At 65.2% G+C, this 12,910-nt stretch overlaps 3 protein-coding genes across 3 annotated transcripts; all 3 read left to right on the forward strand.

Annotated features, from left to right (window-relative positions):
* Positions 1 to 2,901, forward strand: LMXM_03_0470 (conserved hypothetical protein; the record flags this gene model as incomplete). Its single annotated transcript, XM_003871666.1, has 1 exon — positions 1 to 2,901. One exon carries the CDS (start codon positions 1 to 3, stop codon positions 2,899 to 2,901), a length of 2,901 nt encoding a protein of 966 aa, XP_003871715.1.
* A 1,493-nt stretch (positions 2,902 to 4,394) lies between these two features.
* On the forward strand, positions 4,395 to 7,409 carry LMXM_03_0480 (conserved hypothetical protein; the record flags this gene model as incomplete). Its single annotated transcript, XM_003871667.1, has 1 exon — positions 4,395 to 7,409. One exon carries the CDS (start codon positions 4,395 to 4,397, stop codon positions 7,407 to 7,409), a length of 3,015 nt encoding a protein of 1,004 aa, XP_003871716.1.
* Positions 7,410 to 9,185: 1,776 nt separating this feature from the next.
* Positions 9,186 to 12,146, forward strand: LMXM_03_0490 (conserved hypothetical protein; the record flags this gene model as incomplete). Its single annotated transcript, XM_003871668.1, has 1 exon — positions 9,186 to 12,146. One exon carries the CDS (start codon positions 9,186 to 9,188, stop codon positions 12,144 to 12,146), a length of 2,961 nt encoding a protein of 986 aa, XP_003871717.1.
* Positions 12,147 to 12,910: the final 764 nt, after the last annotated feature.

Consider the following 12,910-nt stretch of genomic DNA (forward strand, 5'->3'; position numbering starts at 1 on the left):
ATGGAGCCTCTCACACAGCGTTGTTGCGGCGTGTCCGCGTCGTCTGCCAGACGGTCGTCGTCGTCGTCGTTGGCGGCGGCGAGAACGCGGTTGTTTATTCCCTTCTGTAGCGTCCTTCTCCTGCTGGCCTGCCACGCAGCCTGCGCTGCATCGTCGGCGAGCGATGAAGGCATCGACCACGGGCACGCAAGAGGCAAGAGTGGCGCGGCAGCGCACCACATCGACAGCAGCATCGGCCACATCGCCGCACCGAGCACGAGTGCGCAGACCGGCAGAGCTGCCTCAGCACCGATGCGTCACACAACAGGGACAACACGCGCGGCCGGCCTGCCGACATGCCAGGAGCTGTACGCCACGTTCCCCTTCTCCTCCTCGCCGCTACTGTCGGGTGACTGCGTGCTTCCCCGCATCAGCAAGCAACTGACCGGCGACCGCAGGGAGGACCTCCTGCAGCGAGCCTCGTCGGCGGAGGCGGCGGCGCGCATCTTCACCTGGCACATCGGGCCACGCACACCGGCGCACCAAGCCCCGCTGCAGAGCACGTTCCCGAGCTACTTCATGAACGTCAGCACCGCTGCCGCCGCTACAGCCGATGGATCGCGGCTCTCCAGCGGCGCCGCTGGGGGCGTGCAAGGAGAGCTACTGTCCGATGCTGCAACGGCGTGGCGCGTGCGCAGCTACAACGCCCTGTACTCGGATGAAGGACGTGCAGCGGCTGGCTCTCTCTCCTCAGGCCGGCACCGCGGCACCGCCGGCGTCCGAAGTGGAGCGCACGGCAGCAATGCACAAGCGGGCAAGAGAGGTGGTGACGCATCATCGTTGTCGCTCATGAGGTCTGTGCGCGCCGTCGTACAACCCATCGCCAGTGTTGTTGCGGTTATCGTGGACCTGTCTGGACTCGGGTATTACGTCCGGTGCTCCGTGACGGAGGTCACTGCCAACCTGCGCGTGTTTGCGTGGCGCAGCGCCACGGCGTGGGCACAGGTTTTCATGCGCCGACGGGTGGTTCTGCGCATTCATATTGAATCGTGGTTCGGCCCGGCCGCAGCAGCGTCGGTGGCGGCTGATGAGGGCGTCAACAAAGGTGGTGCCGGGGGCGGCGATGGCACGGCACAGAGCGGCATGCCCGCTCACGTGATGCTCTCCCGCATGGCGATGTCGACCTACAGCTCGACTTCGCTGCTTCGCGTGGTTTCCTTTCCGCCCGTTGTGCAACTCGTGCCGAGCACGCAGTCGCGCCCGGCAGCCGCGTCGTTTGTATGCTCGCTACCGGCCGTCCACGCAGCCTCGCTGCTACTCGAGGAAGATGCGGCGGCACGACGGCGAGAAGCTCAGCAAGCGGCGGCAGCGGCGGGGGTGGTGGTGTTCCCAAGAGGGCGACGGCAGCGTGCACGCACAGGTCCGCCGTCGTCCCCGCCGAGCACGCAACCATGGACGGTGTCTATCATGAAGGATGTGGTCAGCCTTGCCGCCCGCTTGCTCTTGGGCACGAGCCGCGGGGATGACACGGCAGCCGCTGCAGCGGCTGCGTGGTCACGTGCGACGTCTATTTCGGCCGATGACGGTGTCTCGAGGTCGGCTGCTGTTGCCGCTGCACGCGGATTCCTGGCTCGTGTACGAGAGGAGCTGGGCCCACATCAGAACTTTGGCGAGTCGGTTCTCCCCATCGCCCTTCAGCAGATGGTCGGCAGCCGCACGATGCACACGCACGCGCAACTCGTGGAGAAGGAGGTGGTCGTGGAAGGTGAGGTGCAGGAGACGTTTTACCTGCAGTGGGAAGCGTCGCTGCCGGCCGGCAAACCGATGTGTTTCGCACTCGCAGCCCTGCCGCCGTCCTCGTCCAACATGGGGGCGGCCGCGGCGGGCACGCCTCTTCAGTCGCCCGCCGCAGCCGATCATCTTCCAGTGTCGTTGGAGGAGACGTGCAGCTTCGATGTTCTGTGGCTGCAGATGCTCATCATGGCATGGGTGGTGTGGCAGCTCGAGCGGCACGTCGCGCAGAGCCCTCTCGTGAAGCAGCTTGTGACGGGCCTTTGCGGCATTCTGCTGCTGCTGCTCCTGCTTCTCTGGTACGTGATCCGCCGTCTGCAGGGCACCTCGCTCCAGCTGGCCATGCTTGCCATGGCGTTGCTGCTGGGTGGGTCGACGGCGATGATGGACGGTCTTCTGAATGCCGTGAGGAGCATCCACTACGTGATCCTGTCCCTGTCAGAGCCCGCGTCAGGTGGTGGGCGTGGGTGGGCCGGTGCTGAAGGCGGCGGCGACGCGGATGACGACTCCTCTTCCGCACTGAGTGTCCTCGTGGTTCTCGGCTCCGGCCTTCTTGTGCTCATGTGCGTCGGCAGCGGAATCCTGCTCCACTGGCTCGTCCCGCCCGCTATTCTGCGCGCCGCAACGTTCTGGTGCGTGCGGGTGCTGCTCTGGACACTATGGGGGCTGTGCGCACTGCGCAACACCGAGGCGACAGCGGTAGCGGTTCTCCTGCGGACACTGTGGCAGGCGCGGTCGCTTGCATGCGCCACGCCGTGCTTCTCATCGCCGGCAGAGCACGGCAAGCGCGTTTGGTTTTCAGACAATGACCCGCTTGAAGAGGTGCCGCCGGACGCGCGGCAAGCGCGTGGGTACGTGACGCCGCTGACGGTCTCCTCGTGGGCCCCCACCTCGGGCAGAAGCGGCAGGGGGTACGCCAGTCTGCTTACCTCGGAGGCCCGACTGAAGCGCTACGAGGAGGAGGGTGCGGAGTGCACTCGGCATGCGCTGGAGGCGCTGGCAGCGCACCTGCGCGCCAATCCGGGTCGCTACGCGACGCGGCTTCGCGACCCGAATGCCGTGCAGCACTGGGCTGGCGCCGCGAGCACAGAGACGGACGAAGAGGCGGAAGAGGTGACGGCGGCAGGGTAGAAGCTGAGCAGCGAGGCGGCGGCACGAAGGCTCTAAGGGTGCGCCAGCATTATCTTTGGAGTGTGGTCTCCCTCCGAATGCACAGCCCCACGCCGCTTGCCCTCCACACACACACGCACACGCACACGCACACGCGCACCACTTTTCCCTCTCCTTGCCATGCATCACCTCCAACGCACAACGAGCCTGGGGGGGGGGGGCGTTGCCATCCCTTCGGGCATGTCTGTGTGGTGTGTGTGCGACATGGCTGTCTACCCTTTGAGGGGGGATGAGGAGGGGGAGGAGGAGGAGGGGATCGAGCGCGACACGCCGTGCCGGCAGCCGGTCATGCGCAGAGTGCGCGCGGTCGGAGACGGTAGAAGGGAAATGGGAACGGGGAACGCGTGACGCGAGCGTCGTGCAGACAGAATATACCTTGATGTAGCTGGGAAGACAGGAGGAAGAAGAGATGGGCGCAGGGGTGGGGGGCGGGGGCGTCATCGATGTGCCTCTTCCAGTCTCAACCGCCCTATCCCCACGCCACGCAGCCCCTTCCCACTCCTCATACCCCTTTCACGGTGGCCGGCGACTGCCTTCGTTGAGTGTCCATCTCATCTCTAGACGATCTCCCGTCCTCCCCCGACTCTCTGCGCCTTCTCCCCCTCGCTGTGTCTGTGTGTCCAGCACCTCTCTTCCACGGAGCAGTCCACCACACGACTCCAGTAGGTATATAAGGGCCAGACAAGCACCCACGTGTTGCGCGTGCAAACCCCTGACTCCCCCCCCCTTACACCCACCCCTCCCCTCCCTCCCTCAGGACATCATCGCACAGACACACGGGTGCGACCGTGCAAGAGAGACCCTCACGCTGCGTCCACCTCCTCTCGCCTCAGCGCGCCGGGCCTATCCGACGCACACGCACGCATGCACGCACGCCTCTTCTCCTCCTCTGCCGCAGTGATTGTTCTTGTTCCAAAAGCCAGCTCGCTGTGCGTGTCCATCGCACCTCTGCCTGCGACGGTGCCTCGGGGTGTCTGTGCGCGTGCGTGCGTGTGTGTGTGCTGTCCTTTCGGGGCCTCCTCCCCCTCTCGCACCGGACACTCCCACCACATCATTGTTCTCCACCTCCTTGTCTTGGCTTACCTTTCCCCGACCACCACCACCACCACACACACCTCCTCCTCATTGCGTGACATCACCTGCGCGCCCTCACTCCCTCCATACAACGCCCCACCCCCCCCCCTCAGCACATCCTCTGGAGCACACGCAGCTGCTTGCTCGCACCTCACGCGCGCTCGCCTCTCTCCCCTGCGTAGGACGGAAGAGGAAGACACGGCAACAGCGGCAGACACAAGCTGAGACAGCCGCCGGCGAGCGAGCCATCCACGCCGTGCGTTATCACAACACCATCCGCGGGGAGAGGGGGAGGCGGCCTTACCTGCTCAGCACAGATAGCAGAACGCACCGAACAAGACCTCAGCTCGTGTCGTCTCATCGACGTGATGCTGCAGCACATGAAGGGGATATGGGACCGGCATGTTGGGCTCGACGAGTACCTGCCCGGTACCCCGAACCCGGAGCGCTGGCACCACCACAACCCCGCAGATGATTTCCCTTACGACGTCATGGTCCGCAGCACCTCTGCATCGGCAGCGGAGCAGCATCGCAATCGCACAGCAGCGGAGCGGCTCTTGCGAGAGCACGACGCCGTGCGTCGCCGCCAGTTCCCGTCGTGCTTCGAGGAGGCCTGCGCCTACGGCAACCTGCAGGCCGTTATATTGATGTGGTCGCAGGGCATCGTCGATATCCCCACGCGGCGGGCGGTGTACGAGGGCAACAACGCCTCCTCCCTCATGTGGGCCGCCTTCAAGGGGCACCTGTCCATTGTGCGGTTCCTCGTCGACCACGGCGCGCCGCTCGAGGCGGTCAACGCGCTCGGCCACACAGCATTGCAGTGGGCCATTACCGGCGGGCACACGGACGTTGTTCGTTACCTTCTCGACCACGGCGCCGACCCGAGCCACCGCGATCGCCAGGGCTTCGACGCCTCCTTCACAGCCGTGCAGAGCGGCCACCTTGCTCTGCTGCTCATGCTCACCGAAGACGCGGCGCGCGAGGCCCGCCTCCTGCAGGTCAGCGATCACGGCCTCGTCTTCTACAAGCCGTCCTCGGAGCAGCAGGCGCGGGCCGCCACGCTTGAGAACCCGCGCACAAAGAAGCCATACTACCTGCTGAACCCGCAGCAGCGTGATGTGGAGGGGCACACGCTCATGCACTGGGCCGCCTACTGCAACTCTCCTGCGACGTGCCAATACCTGCTAGACCATTGGGGCTACGACGTGGATGCGCAGGACAGCCATGGCCGCACGCCGCTGGTGTGGGCCGCGCGCGAGGGCTTCTCTGAGGTGATGGAGCTGCTTCTCAGCCGCGGCGCCGACCGGCACATCCCGGACAGTGATGGCTGGACGGCGTTGCAGCACGCCCGCGTCCGCAATCATCCGGAGGCAGTCTATGTGCTCGAGTCGTACCCCGTGTCGAGCCTGACAGCTGCCACGGCGGCGACCACCTCCGACAACGCGCTTGCTGACCGCGAGTTCGGCGAGCTGGCCGACTCGGTGAAGGCAGCGCTGCTCGAAGTGTCCGCAGAGGCCACCATCAACACCACCAGCAGAGGTCGGTACGTATGCGTGCGGGACCGCCGAGCTACCGGCACCTTGCACATGATCCGCAGAAACAACGCCTTCGCCATGATGGCCGTCGCGGGCCCCATGTACCTCGCCCTCACCTTCCTTATGATGAAGGTGCTGCCACCCATCGCAAGCTACCTTCCGCTTGGCACGTTCTTCTTCAAAAATCTCCTGTGGTCCATGCTGGCGCCGCGGCCGACGCAGACGAGCCGCAGCGGGCCGCCGCCACCGCTGATCAAGCAGGTTGGTATTCCGCTGAGCATCGCGGAGTCCATGCGCGGCACGTGGCGCTTCCGCCTGCGCGACCCGATAAACCTGTTCATCTGGCTCACCTTCCTGGTCGTCCAGGTGTGGGCGTGGAACAGCCTGGGGCTGGTGCCGCTCTTCTCCTTCTCCGGTGGCGACGCCGCCACAGCACAGGAGCGCCAGGCGGCGTCGGCAGCCGCGGCAGCGCTGTGGGGCACGAGCGCTACGTCGACCGCCGACGGCACCGACCGGCAGCCCCTCATCCACTATTTCGGTCTTTCTTTCATCCGCCTGCTCACGTTCCGGTCGAGCCCGCTGGACGAGTTCCAGGCCGACACCGTCGCCGCCACCCCGGCCTTCGTGGCCGCCGAGAAGGCGTACATGGCGCAGTCGAACAACCTCGTGCGCTGGGTCCTCATGCTGCTCCTGCTAACCTCCGTCACATGCGCGGTGCTGTGCAAGCTGCTCGCTGGCCGGTCGATGATGCGCGCGTCGGAGGAGGGCACGTTGCGCACGTCGCCACTTTGGCGCATCCTCGCGTCGCGGCAGTACCGCTGGCTCCACCCGCGCTTCTTCTCCCAGGAGCGCCACATGCAGATCCCGCTGCGCGCCTTCCACTGTCGTGAGCGTGACGTCGTCGTGCGTGGCTACGACAGCTACTCGAGTCTGCTGGACAGCCCGATCGGACGCTCGAATCACCTCGTGTTCGTGTTGTCGATGACGTGCTTCGTGCTGTTCGAGCTGCTGGTGATGGTGTGGGGAACGCAGCAGACGCGCGTGCGGCTGCGCTGCCCAGAGCGCGTGCCGTGGTATCGCGACGCCTTCTTCGCCTTTCAGACCACCGAGGCGATGGCGGCAACCGCTGCCGCCAGAGGAGCAACGCCGGTGATGACGTGGGACAACACAAGCCTACAGACGGTGGCGCCGTCCATGCTAGCTGCCGCGACGCCTGTCTTGAGCTTCGCCTGGCTGAACACCGCGATGGAAGTGTGGCTTCACGGGCTGCCGTGTCGCCAGTACCGCCTCCTGGACGAGATCACGATGAACTATGTCAAGGCAGCAGCCGCGTCCGCCGCAGCAGCGGAGCAGAAGCCGTCTTTCCTTGTTAGCTACGTGCATTGGGGAACCTTTCTCTTCCGCTACTACCTCTGGCCGACGCGTGCCTCGATGCTTGGGGTGTGGGTGCTGCACTACAGCGCCGCCGCCGCCGTCTTGATAAGCTGTGTTGCCGTGCGCCAGTGGATCGGTGTGTGGTGCGGCGCCACTCGCATGGAGCTGGCAAACCCGCTCGCGCAGGGCAGCGATGGCGAGCTCGTGTCGATCTTCCCGAAGGACCCGCAACAGGCGCAGCGGGTTGTGCCCATCGACGACGACGAAGAGCGCTACTACGCGACCGTGTGTCCGTCCAAGGCGCGCAGTATTACCACCGGCACAGCGGCAGCGGCGGCGGACGGCCGCGGTCGGTGTCTGTACGCAGAGGGCAACGGCATCGTCAACGTTCTCGCCTTCCTGCTGGGCCGGAATGGGAAGCGCTGGGTGGGTGCCATGACGGTGTCGTCCCACAACACCCCGGTGAAGACCCCGATGCTGTCGTGAGGCAGCGCCGGAGACCACAGGTATACGCGCGTGCATAGAGGCGGTTGCGCGTCCGTCCGTCCGTCTGTGTCGCACCATACACAGGCGCCTCGCAGGTGGCAACTTCGACGGTGTGGCTTCTCTCTCCCCCCTCGGGTTAGCGGTAGCACCGATGCACACCAGGGCTGCCGCTGACGCAGAGGGAGGGCGGTGTGGATCAGGGAGGTGACGGCGGGAAGCATCTTGCAGTGCGTGGTGTCTCGAGGCACCAGTGCTCCCACCTACCCGCCCCAACACCCTGTCTGTGTGTGAGTGTGTGTGTGTGTGTGTGTGTGTGTACGGGGGAGGGAGAAGCCACACCACCACCGCCACCGCCATCACACCACACCCCGCCCTCCTCCTCCATCCCGTTGCCGACTGCCGAACCACCTCTGTTGCTGGCACAGGGTCACACACCTACGACGTAGGGAGGGGGGAGGAGGTTCAGAGCGAAGCATCGCCACGGAGGTCCGCGGCGAGGCCCTGGGATGGCGTGGCGTCGGAGTGGCTCAGACGTGCCTCACACGTCCCCTCTCACTGCCCACTGGGGTGTCGGGAGCCTGAGTGCCATCCGGAGGGGAGGGGGCGATGCACCCAAGGGACGGCAACCGGCATAATGGGGGGGGGGGCTATGAGACAACCTGCGAGGCCTCGGGTGGTGAAAGCATGAGGCAAGGACCGGGCTTGGATGGCGGGGTCAGCGCGTTGCGGGTGACCCACGCGCGTGCCCGTCTGCGGCATGCTTCGCACCACGCGGATGTGGGGCGTCCTGTGACAGGGCCGGTGGGGGTCGAGTGGCGTTGGAGTTGGGTGTGGTGTGGCGGCGAGACGGTGTGTGCGGTGGCCACACCGCAGTAGAGAAACAACACCACTTCGCCGTGCTCTTATCAGACTTTGGAGGCATGCGTGTGCATGCGGCATCGGCCCAAAACATGTCGCCACGGCGCTTCCCGCGGACAGTCGAGATACGCGACCGCAGAGGCCGCGGAGAGGGCGGGAGCGCGCCGCTGATGAGCAGATCCTAACAACAACGAACGCAAGAAGAGTATGGGGTGTAGATGCCCCGCACCCACCCACGCAGCACACCGCGCACCGACGTTGTTCTTCCTCGCCGGATCTCGCGTGTTGGCGATCGAGTAGCTGCATCGCATCTCCCTCTGTCTCTCTCTCTCCTCAGCCCGCCTTCCTTCGGTGGGGAGCAGGAGGAGCAGGAGAGGGGGGAGGACGCGCCACCATCCGTCCTCCATGCCCCACCACCCTCCCCACTCGCGGAGCACACAAGGGCCCGCGAGTGCGCGCCTACCCCCACGCCTGTCCCGCCCTCGCACTACACCATCTCCTCCGCTCTTCCTCCTCCTCGTGTCCTTCGCCCCTTCCCCCCCCTCCTCCTCCCGCCGCCATCATCTGGTGGGTGCGTGCGCCATCCCATACAACGCGACAGCACAACAAAGAGCAACAACGAAGGCAAAGGACGTGTGCGTGCACGCGCGTGATTCGATTTCGCGTGCTGCACACAACACGTACACACGCGCGCGTGTATGTGTGTGTGTGTGTGTGTGTGTGTGTGCACGTCAGCTCGTGCGTTCGGAAGAAAAAGGCGGGGCGGGACAACGTGGAGAGAGAGCGGCACATCGTGTCGCTGTGACGGTAACCCGCATACACGCGCGGCCGCCCCGCACACATACACGCCGCTCTTGGCGTGTGCAGCTTGCTCTATCCGACGTTGTGCCTCACCCCCACCCCCACCCCTCCCACGCTATGCGGCCTGCAGTGTCCCTTACCGCAGCTGGCTGCAGCGCCGCTTCATTAGCATCCCCAGCAAAGTCAGGCGCAGAACCCCAGAAGACCATCGTCGCCACTTCTGGGGTGCCTATGGAGGTGTGCGGACCGATAAAGGTGGCAGCGACGGCATCGAATGGGGCGCGAGTGGACGCCGTCACAGCGGCGCACGCAGGCAGCACGACTCCGCGTGCACATCAAGACCCAGACAAGGAGAGCTCTAGCAGCAGCCCTACTAGCGCCAAGTGCGCGCAGCCACCGTATACACGTCGCAACGGCGGCGGCAGCAGCGCTGATGCTGATGACTCGGCACTTGACAAGCGCGCTGACGGGAAGGACGATGTTGAGGAAGACGAGGAGGATATCGTGGTGGATGAGCTGGACCTGTACTGCAGCGCCCCGGCGTTCCTGTATCAGAGCCCGGAGACCGACATCACCGGGAGCGATCCCGCAATCGATCTCTACCGATCCTCAGCAAAGTCAGTCGCGTCGGCGGTGCCACCGGCTGGGCGAAGAGCCGTCGCCGCATTGTCCTCAGCTTGTGCGCCCTCATCCTCAGCATCGTCGACGGCGTCTTGCAAACCTTGCGGAAGGGACACCTCAGCCGATGAGCGCCGTCACCGAGACGAGGACAAGCCGTCAGGCGAGCGGAGCGTAGTCAGTGGTGAGGCGGACAGTGGGGCAGGTGACCGCCGTGTCGCCGGGGCGCTGTCGCACCCGCAAACAGCGACCTCCACGTACCTGCACGGCGCCGACGACGCTGAACCAACTGCCGGCTTTGAGGGGCGTGATGCCGCGGCGCCGATCGCACACAGAAGTCGTGGCGACGATGCGAAGCGGTCGGGTAAGCGTGACGGCCACGGAGGTAATCCCAACGCTGGCGTGTGCTCACCGACACTGTCTCCGTCGCGGTCCGCCTCCGCGTGTGCGTCCTCATCATCATCCGCACGTCGGCAAGGGTGGAGTGGTGGCAGTGACCACGGCAGAGGCGGTGGCGAGCATGGCGCCGGCGATCACGGGAGCCCAGGTGGAGGTGCATTGATGACCCAAGGAGCGGCAGCACAGTCCACTCCGACCGCCACCGTTGATGCCCAGGCACCGCCGACGCCTCTACTGCGCTCGTCCGCGGCAGTGACAGCGGCAGCGTTACCGCCAGCACGGCAAGTCTCCGAAGCAGAGGATGCTCCATACATGCCGCCGTTGATGGATGAGCTCGACGGTGAGCTCCTTCAGCTAATCAAGGCGTACTACCTGCGCAAGCAGTCGACGGCTGCAGCGGCCACCCCACTGTACCCGCCACCGCCGCCACACGCTGCGGCGTCATCGTCGACCTTGGCGTCGACGTGCTGCGTAGGTCACCATCTCAATCCCATGAAAAGCGGGTGCAGCAGTGGGAGCGCGGGCGGCAGCGGCGGCAGCAGACTTGCAGAGACCGTGGCAGCGGCCGAGAAGCAAGGAACTGGTAGTGGCTCGGATGCACTGCGTGATTCACACCCTCCGCTCCTGCCGGCTGGTGACCGGCGTGCCGCCGCTGGGCTGAGGCTCGCGGAGGACGTGCTCCACCGACCTCCTTGCCTGGCCATGACCCGCGTTAGTGTTCACAGTGACAGCACTCGCGTGGGCTTCGCAGCAGCAGCAGCAGCGACGGTAGCAGCGCCCAGCTTTTCCCCGCAGCAGCGCACCTCCGCAACGGCTACCTCACTGTACGATCCTATGACACTCGGGGAGGCAAGCAGGGGACAGCACCGAGCCGCAGCGGCGAGCGGGGCCGCCACCCTCGCCGAGGGCACGGCAACCCTGCACCACCAAACCCAAGGCGGCACCAACATCAGTGGAGGCGGCGGAGCTGGCGGTGCGCTCAGCGGCGGCATCGCCAGCAGCCTCAGCGCTCTCTCCAGTTTGCCGTCCTACAGCTCCACCTCCTTTGTGCGCGCCTACGTCTCCGACATTAGCCTCAGCCTCGAGCCCGCCATCATCGTGTCGGCGCTGACGGCGGCCCTCAACATCATTGTTGTGTACTTCCTCCAGCAGCACGTGCTCGACACCCGTGATCACCTCGGCCTCTTCCTGATCGGCAGCTACATGGTCTTCGCCTCGTACTACATGATCTACTACTTCCTCGAGCGGTTCTCAGACTCGTTCCGCCGCATCGCGTCACAGGATAAGAAATTCTACATCATCGGCAACCTCATCAAGGCCGGCATCCTCATCTCCATCACGCCATTCGCGTGCGTGCACCTCGTCAAGATCATTGTTTTCGAGGAGTGGGAGAGCGACACACTGCGCAACCTCGGCTGCATCTACACGATCCCCGACTTTATATCCATGGTCATTGTGCGGCGCATGCGGTGGTCGACGTGGGTCCATCACGCCTGCGTCGTGCTCTTCAACTACGTCAGCATCATGAACAACTACCAGCACGAGAACGTGTGCCGCTGCGTCGTCGTCTACGCGGCCTTTTCGTCCTTTGCCTACTGCGTGAACGTGCTCTTGGCCTCCCGCTTCCTCGGCGTCTCCGTGAACGTGGCGCGGGTGCTGTCGTTCGTGGCGCTCGTCGTCTACGCCCTCTGTTGCGCAGTGAACTGGGCCTGGCAGGTGTACTACCTGCGCCGCCTCCTCATCAGCGGCCACGATCACTGGACCGTGTACGTGTACATGCTCCTCATCTCCCTCGTCATGTGGGATGATATTGTGCTAAACAGTTGGTTGCTGCACCATGCGCGCAACAACGCCTACGTCGCCTCGCAGCACCTGCAGCAGCAGCAGCAGCAGCAGCGCACCCGCCAGCAGCAGCAGCAGCAGCCGTCGCCGGCGCCATCACGGATGACTTCGGTGCGCCTGTCGCAGCGTCCCAGCCCCCTGTACCGTAGCCAGGGCACGCGCGCCGTCTACACAGCACCGCCGCTGCCGCCGACTGGACTGCCCCCGCGTGCACCCTAGCGCGTCATCGTCTATACATGATCCGTGTGTGAGCCGAGCTGAGTGGTGATGGTGAAGGAGGGTGGGGGGGGGGGTCGGCGCAGAAAGTAGCGCCGGCTCTCCCCCTGCCCTCATCACTGCCACCACTTCGTCCCGTCTCCCCTCCCCCCCCCTACACACACCGGCCCCTTCCGCACACCTGTGCGCGCCGGCACACGCCAGTCAGCCCTGCGCGTTGCGGCTGCTGCCACACACCAGGCCGTCCACCACGGGCACCGCCAGCGCGCGCCCCGCGACGCCTCCTGCCTTTCATCGGGCTCTCTCGAGTTTTCGCCTCATCCACCTTATCTCGGTTTCGACAACTTGCCGCTTCTCTATTCGACTCCTGCGCGCGTGTGTGTGTGTGTGTGCTCTGCAGACGAGTACATCTGGTCCCTCACGTGCGCTGCCACGTGTCGCCGCCTCACATCAACCAGGCGGCGTGCACTGCACGTCCCGTTGCTTTTCCTTCCCGTGCGCGCCAGTGTGCCGAGCAACCATGTCCGTACTTGAAACATCAACGAGAGAAATAGGTGCGCACGCTTTCCACACCTACTGGGCGCCTCGGCGCGGCATCGGCACCTCCGCGCAGAGCACGACCACACACACACACACACACACGCGCGCACACATCACTTCACAACCGTCCCCATGTCCGCATCGTCGCACATCGCTCGCGGTTCTGGCATTCCTCGCGCACTCTTGCTTAGGTGGCATGTCATCCCCCCTCCTCCTCCCTTTCTCCT

The sequence above is a fragment of the Leishmania mexicana genome, chromosome 3 (assembly GCF_000234665.1).
Source record: "Leishmania mexicana MHOM/GT/2001/U1103 complete genome, chromosome 3".
NCBI classification, from domain to species: Eukaryota; Euglenozoa; class Kinetoplastea; order Trypanosomatida; family Trypanosomatidae; genus Leishmania; species Leishmania mexicana.